The sequence below is a fragment of the Coccinella septempunctata genome, chromosome 9 (assembly GCF_907165205.1).
Source record: "Coccinella septempunctata chromosome 9, icCocSept1.1, whole genome shotgun sequence".
Classification (NCBI taxonomy): Eukaryota; Metazoa; Arthropoda; class Insecta; order Coleoptera; family Coccinellidae; genus Coccinella; species Coccinella septempunctata.
Genome location: NC_058197.1, coordinates 20,130,464 through 20,148,933, shown reverse-complemented (window position 1 = coordinate 20,148,933; position 18,470 = coordinate 20,130,464). Strand labels below are relative to the sequence as shown.

The following is an 18,470-nucleotide window of genomic DNA, read 5'->3' as shown; positions in this document are numbered from 1 at the left end:
GCCAAATGTTCACGACTACTTTAATCCTCATAGTTGTAACTATGATCCTTCTGGGATGGAGAAATGCCTAGAAATTAACTATGACTCTTAACGTAGTTAAGGTAGTCATGGGCAAAGGGCTACCTTAAAAAGTCATACTTACAAAAAGTCAATATGACTCTTAAGGTAATCAAATGCCCGTGACTACCTTAAGAGTCTTAGTTACTTTTTGGGCGTATATCTACGTCAGAAGGTAGTTATGACTACCTTAACTACCTTAAGAGTCATAGTTAATTTTACTAACTATAACACTTCTGACGCCCAAAAAGTAACTATGACTCTTAAGGTAGTTAAGATAGTCATGGGCATTTTGCTACCTTAAGAGTCATAGTTACTTTTTGGGCGTATATCTACGTCAGAAGTGTTATAGTTAGTAAAATTAACTATGACTCTTAAGGTAGTTAAGATAGTCATTGGCATTTGGCTACCTTAAGAGTCATAGTTATTTTTTGGGCGTATATCTACGTCAGAAGGTACTAATGACTAGCCTAACTACCTTAAAAGTCAGTTATTTTTTCTAACTATAACACTTCTGACGTAGATATACGCCCAAAAAGTAACTTTGACTCTTAAGGTAGTTAAGATAGTCATGGGCATTTGGCTACCTTAAGAGTCAAAGTTACTTTTTGGGCGTATATCTACGTCAGAAGGTACTTATAACTAGCTCAACTACCTTAAAAGTCATAGTTATTTTTTCTAACTATAACACTTTTGACGTAGATATACGCCCAAAAAGTAACTTTGACTCTTAAGGTAGTTAAGATAGTCATGGGCATTTAGCTACCTTAAGAGTCATAGATACTTTTTGGGCGTATATCTACGTCAGAAGTGTTATAGTTAGAAAAATTAACTATGACTCTTAAGGTAGTTAAGATATTCATGGGCATTTAGCTACCTTAAGAGTCATAGATACTTTTTGGGCGTATATCTACGTCAGAAGTGTTATAGTTAGAAAAATTAACTATGACTCTTAAGGTAGTTAAGATAGTCATGGGCATTTAGCTACCTTAAGAGTCATAGATACTTTTTGGGCGTATATCTACGTCAGAAGTGTTATAGTTAGAAAAAATAACTATGACTCTTAAGGTAGTTAAGGTAGTCATTGACGATTAAAGACAACGCCCTTGGAGATGAATCAAAGAGCGAAACGTCGCACAGATCAATTCGAGCGATCGTCTGTAAACATAACACCGATTTCGACCTCGTCCCGAACCGCCCACCGCGATTCGATTATCAATTTCGCGGTTCGAAACTGCGGTACTCTCGATAGGGCGTCGACGCCCACCTAAACGCCCGAAAAATCTCGACGCCCACCCCGTAGGTGAAATTGATCGCGCGTTCGCAAAGTCGCAATCGACGCCCTTGAACTAGATAGTTCGGAGTCGATGTACTTGAGCGAATGTTGAATATTTATTTTTCGGGTTATTATGTAATACATACGAATGATGAAGATGTTTTGGGATCCATTCGAAATGACCGCGCTCAGGTGCAGCTCTTTCGTAACGCGCCCGTAGCGCCCTCATTGGTTAGCGAAAAGTCACTGTCAACTTCACTTGTCAGTTTGACAGTTTCTAGATGACACATGACATGATCATAGAACTAGATTATTTCACAATATTTCGTTCTCAAATTGCAATATTATCCGCTTCTTTAGCCAAATCAAACGATGATGCTGAAAATTACGGCCAAGGAGCTGTCGGTTGAGTGTTCCGATCGTTTCGGTTCAGCCCCTTCGCGTCGATTTCCATCAAATTTTTCCGGTAGATCTCGACGCCTCGGGATTTTCCCGCTCGATTTCCCCCCATTTTCACGTCCGGGCGCGCCTCGGAAACGTATTTTTTTTTATTTCTTAATTTTCGACACTGAACCCTCGCCCTTTCCGTCATAGGAGATGACGTACGACCACGCGATCTGGTCGTTTACCATCCCGTCTAAATAATAGGCGATAATGCCTTTTAAGGGAAAAGGAAACATTTACTTGTTGCCGGTAAAGGTCGTCGAGCGACAGGGAAACTTTTAATCTGCTCCAATCGACTTTCTACGATCGGAAAATGAAGGATTTGCATAACGAAGGGTCTGCTACTAAGAACCAGTTAAAGAAAAAGACGCGAGGAAATGGTTTTCTGATATTGGACCACATTTTACGTTATGTGCTTCGATTAATCATGCCCGGGTCGGCCATCTGTCTCTGTCCGGTAGGAATTTCAACGTCCTACGTGAAATGCCGGAGTTATTAGATGGAAACGTTTCTTGGGCAACTGCAAATTTGCCAATCGCGGCTTGGCATTCCGATTTTTCACCGTCTACTGTTGTAATTTAACGCGGATTGCATAAATTTCTATTAGAGCCGCCTTATCTGTATATTAGATCTTTGTTGTGCTTTCGACATAGGTTATGACGCTGATGTTTGGGGGGTTCTGCTGAATTTCCCAAGGATTTTCACTCCTGGAAAAGTTATTCTCGAAATAATCACGACAGTTGATTAATTTTCGAAAATAATTTACAATATTACAAGCATATAAACATCAAAGAAGAAACAGTGCACTTTTCATTCAATATGGCTGTATTATTTTATGTACTTATACGTTTATTTAAGGTGTTATTTTTGTATGGACATTCGCCGTATCTAATGCGGTAATGGGTTCCTTCCATTACCATAAAAAAGTCTCATTTCAAGCTCGATAATTTCGAACCGTTCAAATGTGAGATAAAAATTAAACGTTGTTATTTCCAGAGATGATCGATCACACGAATTGTTTTCGATCCATCAGACAAGGCGGAACTGCATCATAAATAACGTAGTGGAATTGATAATATTTCGAGTGTTTCTATCTGCTTGTTTATCCACTAATTAAACGTCTTTTTCGCTCGTTAAAAAGACGACTGGAGGTGATTGGACTAAAGAAGACTAATCTCGATCTACACAGAGTGTATTTCTCTTAAGTTTTTGAATGACCGTCTTGTTTCAGGTTAAATTAGAAAAAGTACTCGGGGTCACAGTCAACAGTAACGTAGCTCTTGATTCGAACAACAATGGCTCAGTGGCGTATCCAGCAGGGTGAGTATTCGTAGGGAATTGTACCTTTCAACAATAAAAAAATCCCTTCTAAAAATCAGTTATATTCACGTTGTTCAAATTTAAACCATTCATAACCCCATTTTCTGGACCATCTCCTCCCTGCCCACGCGATCGTTCCAAAGTTTCCGGAGTTCCGAAACAATTTAAACTTGTTGGAAGGAATTTCCATCTTATCCCTCGGGATGAGTGGGAAACTTGGACGTCATTATCGAAGAGAGGCGCCGAAAACAACCTCCGAAAAAAGTTCGAGAGGATGGCCCTACACAGGATGGCGAATTTTTGGTTAGTTCACGTTTCCTAGATGAAACCCAGCCTTGATTCTCGATGAAGAACGGTTTCTAACCCAGAGGAGATCGAAATACGAAGATCTAGACCGCTCGTCACGATGCTCTTCACACGCCATCACCTGATCGATCGTCGAGATGCGAGAACGTCAATTGTTTCTCGTCCAGTTGACCTAGTAGCTCACGGCGCCAATTTAACGCTCCGAAGATTGCCATCTGCGAGATCTCGCTGCGCCTCGCTTAATTGGCTGCCGGAGATTAAATTTCTACATCTAATTAAGCTCGGATCCTCGGTCTGGACCTCGTGGTACTGCCAATATAGGTTAGGCTGCGTTGGTCAGACCACCAGACTTGCCTCTGATGGCGATAAGGTCCAACAACAAAGCCTCCAACTGAATTTGACCATCCTGAGTTAACTGTCACCCATCAGAATCTCTGTTCCACCCTTTCCCCAAATGGTATTCAGAAGATGCTGTTATCCCTTATGTTTCAGGTGCACGGTGGTGCTGTTCAACACCAGGACGGAGCAGCAGAACCACATCATCAACACCAGCAGGAAGACGGTAACCTCCCTGGCTTACTCGCAATGCGGCAGGTACATGGTGACGGGGGAGTGCGGCCATCTGCCCTCCGTGAGGGTGTGGGACCTCTATTCCAACGGCCAGTCGGGCAATCCAGGTCTGGCCCCCCAGCCCCAGCAGGTGGCTGAGTTCATGGGACACCGTTACGGCGTCAACTGCGTGGTAGGTTGAAATGGGACGAAAAAAACATATCTCCCTCGCTAATCCATCACCGAGAACCCTTTGAGACACCGGGATTAATTAAAATCCGTATTTGCCGTGTATTCACACACCCTCGATATTTCAAAGGATTTCGTTCGGTGATTTCCAATTTTTCCTGCTCGCCAAATATGGGTAATATATGTATATGGAGGGTGTAATCAATAATCGATATCCCAATTTTCCCGATCGCCACTTTGCGAATGGGAATTCTTAGGAGGGCACTCCATATGCCTGATAAAGAGCATTCGATAGGGCCGAGCTGTTACCCCCTCGGGGTCAACCGAGAAATGTAGGTTAAGGAGACTCGGTAAGAAGTGTGACGTCGAATTTATGAAACTGGCTGAAAGCCCTCAAGTTGATTCTTAGTTAAGGGCACTTTAGGCTGTTCCAATTCGGGGAAACCCTTTTTTCACCCTTATACAATCGATAATGATATCAATTTTAACTCCTTCGTGAAAGTTTCATCGGCTGGCATAACCGTCCGTTATAAATCACGATTCGTTAATGACGAATCATCATTCAGATAAGAAGCTTTCAACATTTTTTCGAACTGTTTTTGTTTGACTTTTCATTGGTGGCTTAGTTGCCTTTCTCCACACGAAAATTCCTCAGAAAAAAAACCCTTTTTCAGACATTCTCGCCGAACGGAAAATACGTTGTGAGCGTGGGCAGCCAACACGATATGATAGTGAACGTCTGGGAGTGGAGGAATAACATCAAAGTGGCCAGCAACAAGATCAGCACCAAAATAAAGGCGATAGCGTTCGCCGAGAACGGCAGTTACTTCGTGACAGTTGGCAACAGAAACGTCAAATTCTGGTATATGGAACATGGAAAGTCTAGGGTGAGTAGAAACAGATGTGAGAATCTCAGGTTCAACATTCCTGCTATGGGCGTTAAAGTTCGCGTAAACTGAACCAGAACCTAAATTGTAATATTTTCGAATTGAAACGTCACTTTTTCATAGAATAGAACATAAACTCTCGGTGGGCGTAAACTCCGATTGAACGGGCGTAAACCTTATTTACGCTTACGACCATGACTCTTTATAATAAAAAGAAAATAAATCGTCAGTGGGCGTAAACTCCGTTCATACGGGCGTAAAGCTTGATTAAGCGGGCGTAAACTTATATTCTCTAATGAAGCCGTTTTTTCTTGGCAGTACAAGGAGGCCGTGCCGCTCATGGGTCGACTGGCCATCCTCGGGGAGCAGCGCAATCACTATTTCTGCGACGTGGCATGCGGAAAGGGCGATTGCGGCGACAGCACCTACGCCATCACGCGTTCGGGGCTCCTGTGCGAGTTCAACAACCGCAGGCTGCTCGACAAGTGGGTCGAGCTGAGGACGAACAGCGCCAACTGCATAGTCGTCGGTCTGAACTACATATTCGTGGGTTGCGCTGAGGGCATCATACGATGCTTCAACCCCGGCACGCTGGAGTTCATCACCACGCTGCCTAGGCCGCACTATCTGGGCGTGGACGTCAGCATGGGCGTAAACATAACGTAAGTCTTTAGTTGTGTGTGGGCGTAAACTTCTATTGTATCGATGGTTTCTTCCAGACACATGGGAACGGCGCCTCCGGACGCCAAGTATCCAGACTGCGTGGCCATAACTTACGACGAGAACAACAACAAGTTGACGGCCGTCTATAACGACCACTCGATCTACGTTTGGCACGTTCTGAACATCAAGAGGGTAAGTTTGGAATCGCTCCGAGGGGCATACGTTGACGTCTGTCTTTTTTCCAGGTGGGCAAATCGTACTCCTTCCTCTACCATTCAGCGTGCATATGGGGCGTGGAGATGGCGCCACCCAACAGTCCCCTGCCGCATGGCAGTTTCCTCACCTGCAGTTCCGACGACACGATCAGGGTCTGGACACTGGACAAGATGACCGAGAACAATTCGAGGGGCATCTACAGGAAGAACATATACAGCAACGTGAGTTGTTAGAAGATGTTATAATGGTCGGGTATTTATGGTTTTTACTTTCGCAGGAGCTGCTCAAGGTGGTGTACGTGGACAGGGAGCTCGCGTACCTGAAGGACCTTGACGTGTCGCGGTCGAACGGCAACGACAAGGTCCAGCAGGACAGCTACAACGACGGCAGGAACGGCGTCCGGTGCATACGCATGAGCCCGGACGGCAGGAACGTGGCGTCGGGAGACAGATCCGGGAACATCCGGATACTGGACGCCTCCAACATGGAGCAGATGTACAAGATCGAGGCGCACGACGCCGAGGTGTTGTGCCTCGAGTATTGCGGCAACGAGAACGAGGTCAGTTTCATGGCGAGCGCCAGCAGGGATCGGCTGTTGCACGTCTTCGACGCCAAGGTAGAGTATGAGTTACTCAAGAAAAGTATCGGATTTGACGTTTTTTTTCCCCTTCCAGAACTACACGTTCCTTCAGACCCTGGACGATCACTCGTCGTCCATAACGTCGGTCAGGTTCATGACGCAGAACAAGAATCTCCAGATGGTGTCGTGCAGCGCCGACAAGAGCATCATCTTCAGGGCGTTGAGCGAGGTAAGAAACGTCGTGATGAGTTAAGCGCCGGTTTTCACCCATTGTTTCCTCCGAAGGTAAACGGCAAGACGCAGTTCTCAAGGTACCACAACGCCGCCGGTAAGTCGACCCTCTACGACATGGAAGTCGACGCCAACCAGAAGCACGTGCTGACCGCCTGTCAGGACAGGAACGTCAGGGTGTACAGCGTGAATTCCGGCAAGAACACCAAGTGTTTTAAGGGAAGCGGCGGCGACGATGGGACCTTGATAAAGGTAAAGTCTCAAACTGGCAAAAGTCGCCCGTTTAACGCGACTCGAACCTTCCAGGTATCTCTAGACCGTAGCGGCATCTACGTGGCGACCTCCTGCACCGACAAATCGCTGTCCATCTACGACTACTATTCCGGCGAGTGCATGGCGACGATGTGCGGCCATTCGGAGTTGGCCGCCGGCCTCAGGTTCACCAACGACTGCAGGCGACTCGTGTCGGCCAGCGGAGACGGGTGCATCTTCGTGTGGAAGATACCGCACGACATGGTGGTGACGATGCACGCCAGGCTCAGCCAGCAGGCCATGCGACAGGGCAAGGCTGTGGACGAGTTCTGCGAGGACTACGAGTTCAACGAGAACGCGACGCAGGACTTCAACTATAGGTTCAGCGTGGGCAACCTGCCGCAGTGGGCCAAGAAGCACGTGACCGGAGATTCTAGTCAGCCGCCTTCGATCACCAAGAACGTGGCGCAACCGAGGGGCAAGTGGGCGCAGAGGGCCGAGAACGTGCTTCAGTCGGACACCTTCGTGCCCAGCGTGCCGCATCTGTTGACCACCGCCAACGACAAGAGGTTCGACTCGGACGGTTCCAAGGACAGTTCGCTGGAGAGCACGAACGAGACGAGGAAGGAGCTGAGCGCGGCCTTCAAAGAGGTGATTATTTCATTTTCTTGTTGTCAGTTGACATTTACACTTGACAGATGTCAGTAACGTCAAACACTGACGTTAATGACAGATGTCAGTAACGTCAAACACTGACGTTACTGACAGATGTCACTAACGTCAAACACTGACGTTACTGACAGACGTCAGTAATGTCAAACACTGCCATCTATAGGAAAGCGTTGCTGTCTCATGAGTCTTCAACTTGTTTCGCGTATTTTGATCGTAGATTTTTTTGATTGAATCAGATAGAGATAAATCAGTTTCCTCCAGATATTTTGACCTATGAAAACCCCTTTTTTTCTCACGACTATTAACCCCCACGTACCCCCTTTCCCCCCAGATATCCCAAGTGAAATCCATGCCCATCGCCAAGCATTTTCCCAGTCGTAGGCCGAATTTCCGCAGTCTGCATGACGCTCTGACCAAGCCGCAGACCAAAGTTCAAAATCCCCGGTCGAAATTCGTGGTCAAGAGTTACGGTCAGCTGATCAGGATGTGCTGGAAGGAAGACTCGGTCAACGGCGACTATGTTAAGAATCCGAAGGGTGTATTCTTGAAAAATTTGAGATCCCTATTAAAAAATTATGCGTCTTGAATTGAGAGTTTTATTTTTACTTCGTTATACTTTCAATTTCGTCTTTTCTACACCTTCTACAACTTCTCTCACTTAAAGCAGCCTCGCCATATTCTTCAACAAGCAACCGATTCGCCTAAGCTTAGATCCTAAGCTAAAAATTTCCCCAAATTACATAAGAACGTCAAATTCTCCCGAGTCTGGTGAAACACTTTGAAAAGCTGATACAACTTGACTTAACCTTCAAGGTTATGTTGGTACCAGTTGCTCAAACTCACGACATCACGTTTTATATCAGATAATTTCAACATAACCTCACGGTTGTGCCACATCTTTTTCCTGATCTTTTTTTCTTCGAAGATTTCTAGCAGTAGGATAACGTTGACCCGTCCGGAGAGCAGGAGGAGGGGGGACACGATGAGCGACACTGGATTCGAATCAGCCGCCCATGACGCCGACATAGACTCTGACCACGAGTACAAGAACCTCTACTACCCTGCTCAAGCGGACTCGCCTAGGTAAGTCGACGTTACATAAGTAGCGTCTTCACGCTCATCCGTTCCTTTTTTTATCATAGCGGCAGTGAGTTCACGGTTACCAACATAGACGCCGACGAACTGCGAAAGTCCCAACGGAAGAAGAAGGAGAGCAAGGTACCGCTCAGCGTCAAGCTGCCACAGCCGAATTTCGACAGCAACGAATCTGACGACGATGACGACGACGTAAGTGACTTCCCCCATTTTCTTTTTCAATTGAGTGATTGAAAAATTCTAGGCGTCGACTCCAAGCGGCGACAACACGGACAGGAACCCGATGTCGCTGTTCTCGGTCAGTTCGGAATCGTTGGATCAGCTGGCCAGCAGGGAGAAGTTCTTCCAGACCACGTTCGAGAGCATGAGCGGCGCCGAGAGCGAGCTGACTCCCAGTAAGTTCACGCAAACCGCGCGACTAACTTCTACAGACCGAAAGTTACAAATTACCCGCTTGTTCCCAGTAGGAAAGACCTCGATATCGTCCAAGTTCCTGACCAGGAGCGGCGACAGGAACAGCGACGCCATTAACGCCGTCAAGCAGACCAAGTCCGACCCGGAGACGCTGAAGGTGAGGCAGGAGCTGAACAAGAGGATCGCCGAAACCAAGAAGAAGTTGGAGAGTGTGAGTTTGTTTTTATTCAATGTTTATTTTGATGTCTTTTTTGGACATTGTGTGTTGTTTGTAGGGGTTGCCGGCGATTATCGGTGATAATTGTGTCGGTAAAAGTGTTAAGGGTACGGTCCATTTCAAAGAGATCGTCAAACTTCCTACCATCTTGTTTGTGGTAAGGATGTATGTTCGTTTTGCTGTGGTCGATTGCACCGGCATTTCAACAGTCTTCGTTCGTTATTCACTTTGAAGTTTCTAGCACAAAACGCTGATGAGGGCTTTCTTCTTCTTCTTCACTGGAGGCCAATCTGTTTGCAATCTTTTATTCAATGTGGTACCATTCGAAAAATACACTCCATCGCCTTTCTCTACTCCTATCGTTCTTTTTATCGAACCTTTCCCACTAAACTCGATAAAAAGAACGATAGGAGTAGAAAGAGGCGACGGAGTGTATTTTTCGAACTTAGTACATGATGTGTCTGTCATTTTCTGTGTAATTTTGAATTGGCAACCAAAATGTTTCACTCGATGATCAGTTTCTTTCGGAAATGTTTGCTTTTTTCATTTTTTCCATGAAATAATGACTAGTACACCAGGAGGCCCACCTTTTTTCACCGATTTATACTCATTAAATGAATTTCGTAAATACTGAGGCCAAGCACACTACTCCCCTCTCTAAGAGTCGAATCACCCTTGCAAATGATCGGTTTTAACCCCACCTGTGTCAGTTCTGTCAAATTGACTTTTGCGTTTGACAGACGTCAAAAATCTCTTAGCAACCAGCGAAACAGCTGGTTCAAGTGGCGTTTTCGAAGGTCCATGACTAACTTTATATTTTCCAGGTGGGTCATTCGACCCCGCTGAGGTACAGCCAGTCGATCCACGACCTATCCCACATACCGGAGAGGGACAAGTGGCAGACGCGGAAACAGCAAGGTAATCCGGTCACGACCAGAGACGCTTCGTACATTAACAATTGCTTTTGTGGTCCAGACATTAACCCTTACTTCTTTAACGGTAGCAACTTTTCGTACTATCCTAACACGACTAATGACACCTCATCAGCAGCAGCAGCGGCAACAGATCGCGTCCCCGCCCTACCGTCCAGCTCGTCCGTACCGTCGGATCTGCAGCTGTGCGGTTGCTACATGAGGGACATCGCCAAGAACACCTCACAGCTTACTCACATCTTCAGTAACTTACCCTCGTCCTCTTCGGCAACGCACAACACCGTAGACTTAGACGTTGTAGGTAGCGTGAAGCTGAGCGACATCACGAAGCCGTCCGAGAACCTCAACGACGCCCCGGTGCGTCCGAGGAAGTTGAGGCTGGACAAGACGCCGGCCAAGTACAAGCTGCACAAGTCGCTGCCGGTCTCGCCGGTCAGCGAGGAGCGGCAGTTCTCCGACTACGTGGACCAGAAGAGGGAGAACGGCGGCAACAGGAAGTCCTTCAGTTATTTCGTGGACTTTAAGGAGTCGACGACTGACGACGGTCTGAAGCAGATCTGCAGCGACATCGAGAAGTTATCGGAGAGCTTCAACAGGACGTACGAGCAGATCGAGAGGAATTTCGATACCAGGCTGGAGAAGACGTTCCTGGAGGTTCCCAAGCCGAAACACGTCGTCGACGAAGACGAGAACTTCAGTTCGGACTCCCTGGAGGAGTACAGCTTCCTGTCCGCCTGTCACAAGAAGGTGAAGACCGGGGTGCCGCCCAGACGTTGCATGTCCAACAACGAGATCTACAAGTACGACGACGACGAGTACTACGAGTCGGACCTGCCCAAGAGCGAGAGTTTTTACCTCAACCAAAACATCAAGTCGTCGCAAGACAGCATCTTGTCGGACGAGAACGTCTTGGACGACAACGCGCGCAAGAGCAACTACAACAGCATGGAGAGCATACTGTCCAACGATTCCGATTGCAAATCGGCCCCCTTAGAGGTGCTATTTTTGGGACAGAAGACGCCGCAGAGGAGTCCCAAACACAGCGCGAGCTGTCACGATCAGTTCCTAACTTGTTCCTCGTCAAATCCGTGCCAAGAGGGCACCTCCTATCAACTGTCGCCTGTCAAAGCGCCTAAAACGTTGAAGACTATACAGACCCAGACGGATTTCGCCACTCCCGAGGAGCTGGTGCAGAAGAAATCGAAGGCTAGTGAAGAGTTCCAGAAGAAGCTGCTCAAGTTCGAGGAGAGCATAGCTCAGACGGATCTGCGAAGGGAATTGAAGAAAAACATAGCTTATTTCATAGATTCCGGCCAGAAGAGTAAACCGGACCAGGAGAACATACCTCAGCACAGAACCAAGGAATTGAAGAAGCAAACCGCTCAAGTCTCGATGTCCAACGTTAAGATGTACATCCCGTCGATGGAGAGCAAGAACAAACAGTACAAGAGCAAGTATTGCAACATATTGAACAACAAGTTGGAGCCCAACATCGAGATTTACGAAACTTGCAACCCGAAGAGCGACGCCAACAGGAACGTCAGCATCAAAACGTTGAGGAATTTCGAGAAGAACATCAACAAGAACAACCATATCCAAGAGACTTCCAGTTTAGATAGGCACCTGTTCACCAGGAGCCCCATAGGTAACGAAAAAATCGTCCATAAACCGCCGAAGGCCGTCAGACGTCACAGTTCGAAATCTAGAAAGGCCAAGATGTCCTACGAGTATATAAAAAAAGAGGATTACTTCGGGAAAATGAAGAATAACAAGGAGAGGGTGAGGGAGGAGAACACGATCGAAGTGTCGTACAAGGAGAAGAACTCCGAGAGAGATTTGGAGAGTCTGAACAGCAAACCCAACACTAACGTCAATTTTTTCAACGAGCTCTACGATAGTCTAGATAAAACGTTGATTAACTCCAAGATGGATCACGATTCCTTAGAGATCAACCTGAATGTACCCAGGGGAAACGACGAGAGGATGTACGACAGTCTAGAGGTGGACTCTAGGAACATATGGATGGAGACCATATCGAAAACTACGGATATGGCAGCTTCGAATTTGGAAAACACGTTCCCACGTCACAGTCCCGACGATAAAATCCAGTTCGCGCTGGAGAACATCAAGATCTTGAACGAGATCCAGCGGAAGGTGCACAAGATCAACAGTCTGGTGGAGGTGTTCAAGAAGAACATGTCCAGGGGTAAGGTGCACGCGTTGTCCAGCATGTACGAGAGCTTCAAGACCTCCCAGAGCTTCTACAACGACCTGACCAGCCTGCAGGCGACGCCGATCAAGTTCAGGAGGCGCAACCTCAGCCTACCAGCCTTCGTGGAGAGGAGGCTGAACCACGAACCCAAAGTGGTCAACGTGGAAAAGAACGGGAAAGCCACGTCGGAGAAGAAGGAAGAGGTTCGGATAGCGGAAGGTGACTAGATAGAAAAAAAATGTTGATCGATGGGCATGTTCGATGTTTACCAACCCTCGCGTGTTGCACCGGATGTTGTTGATTCCTTGCCCCCCTTTTCGTTCACTTCTTTTCGCTTATTAACGTAGTCTTGATGCATGAAAGCAATCTACAATACTTTAAGTCGGGGATGGTGGATGCGGTGGATTTTTGGTGACTCTCTTTCGTCTCTATTTTCATCTTTTTCTGATTAATATCGAGGTGATGGATAAAAATTTGTCGAAATCTCTCATTGAACATTGAAATGTTCGCCCCAAGGTATTGTAGATCTGTTTTTTGAGTTCATGATGCATGTTTACAGCGAATTATTTAGATGAAAGCAGTCCGGACAGCAGTTTGCGGAGATCGTGTAGTCTCAGCGATCTAAGTATGCAAAAAGCTTCGCCGAGCAAACGAAAAAACGAACCTAGTAAGTAAGAAATTGGCCTTGTCGCGACGTCGCTCCTAGAAGCCCACGCGGGGATTCCTCAGGGGTCGTTTCGAGGGTCGGTAATATTCGAAATTCCAGGTGGTTTTCCAGGAGCGACGTCGAGGCAAACTGATCACATGTTATTCGGTTTATCGCTTCATGTGTACACATTTACAAGCATGATTAGATACCTTCACCCATTAATTTTCATCTTTCATCCTTAAAATCGATGTCTAGGTTCAGTTTTGAAGGTTAGGACTTGTTATCTTCAAGGTTGAACCTTTTTCATCGCCTTAAAACGATGCTGGCGGGGAATGAACCTCTAATTTTCCTTGTAGTATCGGGAAAGAAGGCCCCACAGAATCACGTGTCCAGGAATAACACGAGGTACGTGAAAAACAACGCGATCACGAGGAGTAGGTCGAGCGGCGGGGGTCTGAACCAGTCGGATTCGGACAACGACTCCCACGACAAGAAGGTGTCCAGGCTGATGAGGCCGACGATAAGTTCGCACAACAAGATCAACAACAAGAATTTGCAAAACAGGAAAAAACAGTCTTATTCCACCAGTAAGTAGCCTAGTAAGTTGCTGGGGAACTCGAGCAATTGGGTGATTTTCTTCCAGACAATCTCAACACCGTGGGCGTGGACAACATTTCAACGTCCGACGAGGAATTGGAGCCAGTTATAAAGCCAATAGTACCGCCGAGAAATAGGCAAGGGGCCTTTGAAAACGGGCATCCTTCTGTTGTTCCCAGACGACTCCTCAACAATAAAGATAAGATGCGGGGTAAGCTTTGTCCAATGTTTACCACTGGGTTGAAATTTTATGTCATCTGTCAGTTGTCAAGTAGACACTTCTGTCAAAAATATTGAAGGAGCCTTATTTTCAATTTAAACTCAACTACAGCTAATTATCATCTATTTTTTATTGTGGTGATGGTTAGTAAGGTGGCAAGTGGGTTGGTTTGATTCTTTCTCATTGGTGGGGGCGACATTAAATCTAGTATAAAATGTAATTAGTAATCTTTGATTTTCCATCGACTTTTCCTCTGTCTCTCTTTACTTCTAATCGATTTTCTTGTAGCCAATAGACATACAATTCACTTCGAAAGGTTGCCAACTTTGGAAGCGAGTTTTACTGGCGACGATCTGAATATGACGTCGGAAAATGCAGATTTGACATTGGTGGAGTGTAAGTTTGACGAGAATGTTTTGTCTACGGCTGCACCGTTATGTTCGCTGATTATTTTTCGTTTTTACAACCTTTAACTTGCACGAAAGGGTTTATAACAAGAAGAATCATCGTTATTAGTGTGTTTCGAGTGTTTTTAGTGTGCTTATTAAACTAGTAGCTTTGTTGCTTGATAACAGTAAGCATGGCTTTTTTTTTCAGTAGTTTCTGATTGGATAACCAACAGAAGGAACTTTTCCTTTTGTATATGTTGCAGTAGTTGCTTCATACTAGATGTAATAATTTGCATGACGAAACTAACCTCATAACTCAGGTAGAAACAGCATTGATCAAACTAGCGGCGGAGGCGTGTAACATATGTGTCATATGCCATTTGTCATATGTCATTTCACTGACCACGCCTCCGCCGGGCACGCCTTCGCAGTTTCCATGGTAAAATGAACTTTCAATATTTCCCTTATTGATTTATTCATCTATAACTTCGTCGATTTCTCTTCTGACCGTGAGAAGTTTCAGTGTCCAACAGCAAGAGCGAGGAGGTGATATCCCAGCTGACGGTCGCGGCCAACAACGTGGTGGAGTTGTACAACAGGTTGAACGACTCGGAGGTCGGCGACGAGTCTTCGGGCGAGGGCGCGGACAGGGAGGACGTGCTGCGCAAGCTGGAACTGTCGATAGTGCGCACGCACAAGGTGCTGCACGACTGCATATTCAGGAAGCTGAAACAGAACAACGACAACATCGACGTGAACCAGACCGACACCGTCAAAAAACTGAACGATCTGGTGACGAAAAGTTCCAACAGTGACAGCTCGATCGTGACGATGATGGAACAGTACTCGGACATTCTTCTGGACATGGTCCAACAGAAGATCCACAATTCGAACATGTGATCGCGGTCGTTGTTTTACCGCCAATTTTTTTACTGTGATTTTTCGACTAATTGTCTCTCCCCACCCCCACCCCCTAGTGTGTGTTAAGTTTTAAGCGAATCTCTCTCTCTCTCTCTTTCCCTGTCTATAGCGAGTAAGGCGGTTCGAACGCGTTTTTTTTTTTTAGTGTTGAATGTTTGTCGGAGGCGTGTTATGGTTTGCGTTGGAGATTCGTGCCATATTCGTATGTATGTTATGAGTTATCTTCGTTGTGGTCATGCAGACGTGCAATCTGTCAAATGTCGGTTTTATTAACGCAATCGCACTGTTCGAGGTCGACTGTCCCCCCAACACACATCTAAACGATTCCCCCAAATGAAGAAAGAGGTATACAGAATTTCAATGCACACGTTAGAGCCCAAGTTTGGGACCTAACTGTATTTTATTCGCAAATAAAGTGGCAATAAAAAAAGTTTGCAACCAATTAAAAACATTTTGGTTTGAAAAATATCTTGAATTCGCCTAAAAATACTATAGTAGATAAAAATATTATAACATACAATTTTTGAGGAACTTTGAATCGTACTAACTCTCTATTAAAGCCTTTAGTATAGATTGAAGATAGCCTGAAGAGAATTAAATATTTTGAAAGTGCTTCCAACGCAATATTTTTAGAAAAGTTGATATAATTTTTGCATATCGTTAGTTTTACGCTTCTTTATGCCTCTTTTTTCATCCAAACAATTTCTTTACAATTGTTGCTAAAATTGAATGAAAATTAAGTGTAAAAGTTTTCCACTTGAAGCTAACAATACTTGATGTTGAAAAGATGGTTCCGAAGAAATGCCATTTACGAATCTTCAACGTTATGATAGTTTTTTGGTGCAAGTCATCGAGAATTGATTGTTGTTGTTTTCTTTTCATTTTCTTCATCGTTTCCACTTTTGAGGCATCTCTTGATGATGACTGTCGAATTTTTTGAATGAAACTTTCAAATTGCTAGTTTTAAAACTTTCGATTTACCGGGATATGTCTCCCTAATATTTTGTTAGCGAGATCTTTGTCTTCCTCTACTCTCTTCTCGTTAATAATCCTTTTTCTTTCATTTCTTCAGTATGAAATGTAATCGAAGAACGTTTTTCTAGAGAGTTCTGAAGTTTCAACGTTACAAATTATTGAAAGTCCCTCGTATACAATTTATTCCTTTTTTTGTGAAGAAAATGAAAGAATTATATTGTTGAAAGTGCCAAGAAGTGTTTTTAGATCATTTCAGCATTGGTTATTAATCCGGTGGTTTTTAATCGTTTTAAAATTGTTACTTTTCGCGAGAAGGAAAAAAAAGGGTATATTTAGTCGCATTTGAAACTCTCTAAGAGCATCCATACAAAATGTCCATTGTACTGTCCATTTTAATTATTTATAAGTTATTGTTTCTAACTGTTGAAGTATTTCGAATTGTATTATATAATTTCTTAAATAATCCATTCCATACTAATGGCTGTTGAATATTATGTACTGAAAATGTAGCCAAATTAGTTGAATAATATTGTATCGAAAGGAACGAGGAATTGAGGAATGTTCCGTTAACTGTCTTTTGTATATTTTGTGTATTTAGTTCGTTTCGAGCATTTTGTAAAATATTTTTACAGGTAGGGGCGTCCCATTATGATATTTGTAATTCAGACTGTAATTTCAGATGTAATTATGAAATAAATTAACAAATTGATTAACTATTCCGTAACTTATCCGCCCTTTTCACATCTAGGAAACATTTATGGATATGTGTTCATATCCATGAATATTCAAATCAATTCTACTGGACTTAAAAATATTTCTTTGTCGGGATCGAAAAATATTCTTCCATCCTGAGAAAAATTATTTTTGGGGAAGGAAAAATATTGTTCGATATCCACTGGAGCTTGAAAAAACTAATCGGTCTTGTTCAGAATCGTTCCAAACGTTTTCGAGGTATTTAATTCACCGGAATTAACTTTGAAAACTTTTTGTTCGTCAGGAAGGAGATATGTTCTTTCCGCTAAAAGAAATCGCGATGCACTGATTCAACCTTAAATAACAGCGGTAATTTAGGGGTTTATCTTCGTTGAAAAATTCTATATTTTATACATTTTTTTCATTTTGAATGCTCAAATAGGTAGATTTCTTTAATACACTTTACGGTACGCCACCTACTATTAATTTTCAAAACTAAGGTTAATATAGACCATAGAATTAAATTTACACTGACAGATCACTGTAATCTATATTACACGAATTCTATGAGTAATAGTCTATGACTGTTATCTGCTTCTATGATCAGAGAGTAAGGGGTTACTCTGCTATCACAGATTACTCTGTAATCTGTGCTCTTCTATGATCATAGACCTTCTTTCTCTATGTCATACACTTTCGTCTATGACTAAATGATAACCTCAAATTTGAATAATCAAATAATTTAAATTATTTCAAATTCAAACTCGAATTTCAATTATGTCTGAACAGAAAAAAGTGTTGATGGTTTGCTTAGGTCTGCTGAATTAACGCGGGCTGTTAAACCGTAATTAATGTTCCGCGTCATTAATTTTTCAGGCAATATTTGTAGATCTCCGATAGCAGAAGGAGTCTTTCAGCATCTCGTGAGGCAAAAGGGTCTCGAATCGAAATGGATGGTCGATAGTGCCGCAGTCGCGGGTTATCATATTGGCAAATCGCCCGATCACAGGGCTCTTACAACGATGAAAAGTAACGGTATCGCATATTCCAACAAAGCCAGACAGGTTGTTTTTTCTTATCGTTGAATCAATAAGGAATACAATGACGACTTCTAGGTGAAAAAGCAAGACTTTGAGTCGTTCGATTTCATATTCGGTATGGACGAAGAGAATATTTCCGACTTGGAGGGTATGGCACCTGCGAATTGTAAAGCCAAAATTGGATTGTTGGGCGATTATGATCCGCAAGGAGAACGGATCATCAGAGACCCTTATTATGTAAGTTAGAAAGTCGTGGATGAATTATAAATAATAATTGATAAATTCTATTCACCAACGTTCCTCAATTACAGGATAGGGGTGCTGAGGGTTTTAAGAAATGTTACCAGCAATGTCTCAGATCATGCACGGCATTCCTTGAGCAACACTCTTGAATACTTAAAATGTATATGAGGTATTGGTGTAAATAAAATTGTGGGTGGATTTTTAGAAAGGTGAAATCATTTTTCATTCTAG

General features: G+C 44.1%; 2 protein-coding genes across 11 annotated transcripts in view; both read left to right on the top strand.

The window, feature by feature from the left end:
- LOC123320208 (mitogen-activated protein kinase-binding protein 1) overlaps positions 1–16,976 on the top strand; it is a 35,427-nt gene extending 18,451 nt beyond the window's left edge. For 7 of the 10 annotated variants that reach the window (XM_044907426.1, XM_044907427.1, XM_044907421.1 and 4 more), the window contains 20 exons: positions 3,009–3,097; positions 3,896–4,145; positions 4,816–5,028; positions 5,347–5,690; positions 5,748–5,883; positions 5,937–6,128; positions 6,185–6,523; positions 6,582–6,716; positions 6,773–6,970; positions 7,025–7,621; positions 8,568–8,725; positions 8,785–8,929; positions 8,982–9,132; positions 9,202–9,362; positions 10,193–10,286; positions 13,072–13,179; positions 13,518–13,748; positions 13,805–13,969; positions 14,267–14,374; positions 14,891–16,976. In XM_044907426.1, coding sequence (XP_044763361.1) covers positions 3,009–3,097; positions 3,896–4,145; positions 4,816–5,028; positions 5,347–5,690; positions 5,748–5,883; positions 5,937–6,128; positions 6,185–6,523; positions 6,582–6,716; positions 6,773–6,970; positions 7,025–7,621; positions 8,568–8,725; positions 8,785–8,929; positions 8,982–9,132; positions 9,202–9,362; positions 10,193–10,286; positions 13,072–13,179; positions 13,518–13,748; positions 13,805–13,969; positions 14,267–14,374; positions 14,891–15,267 — 4,191 coding nt within the window. In that variant the 3' untranslated portion in view covers positions 15,268–16,976. The remainder of the gene's footprint in view (positions 1–3,008; positions 3,098–3,895; positions 4,146–4,815; positions 5,029–5,346; positions 5,691–5,747; positions 5,884–5,936; positions 6,129–6,184; positions 6,524–6,581; positions 6,717–6,772; positions 6,971–7,024; positions 7,622–8,567; positions 8,726–8,784; positions 8,930–8,981; positions 9,133–9,201; positions 9,363–10,192; positions 10,287–13,071; positions 13,180–13,517; positions 13,749–13,804; positions 13,970–14,266; positions 14,375–14,890) is intronic. The other 3 variants (XM_044907422.1, XM_044907424.1, XM_044907423.1) reach the window with 3 other exon arrangements.
- A 662-nt stretch (positions 16,977–17,638) lies between these two features.
- On the top strand, positions 17,639–18,454 carry LOC123320311 (low molecular weight phosphotyrosine protein phosphatase-like). Its single transcript, XM_044907604.1, has 4 exons — positions 17,639–17,770; positions 17,833–18,020; positions 18,072–18,233; positions 18,308–18,454. The coding sequence occupies exons 1-4, from the start codon at positions 17,734–17,736 to the stop codon at positions 18,386–18,388; spliced, it is 468 nt and encodes a 155-aa protein (XP_044763539.1). The 5' UTR covers positions 17,639–17,733; the 3' UTR covers positions 18,389–18,454.
- The last annotated feature ends 16 nt before the right edge of the window (positions 18,455–18,470 follow it).

What these genes read in the sequence shown, in the direction of transcription:
- LOC123320311 (XM_044907604.1), top strand. Translation starts at nt 17,734, where the DNA reads ATGTCTGAACAGAAAAAAGTGTTGATGGTTTGCTTAG. An exon ending in AGTGTTGATGGTTTGCTTAG is followed by an intron (nt 17,771 to 17,832) that starts GTCTGCTGAATT and finishes TTAATTTTTCAG; the next exon opens with GCAATATTTGTAGATCTCCG. An exon ending in ATTCCAACAAAGCCAGACAG is followed by an intron (nt 18,021 to 18,071) that starts GTTGTTTTTTCT and finishes GACGACTTCTAG; the next exon opens with GTGAAAAAGCAAGACTTTGA.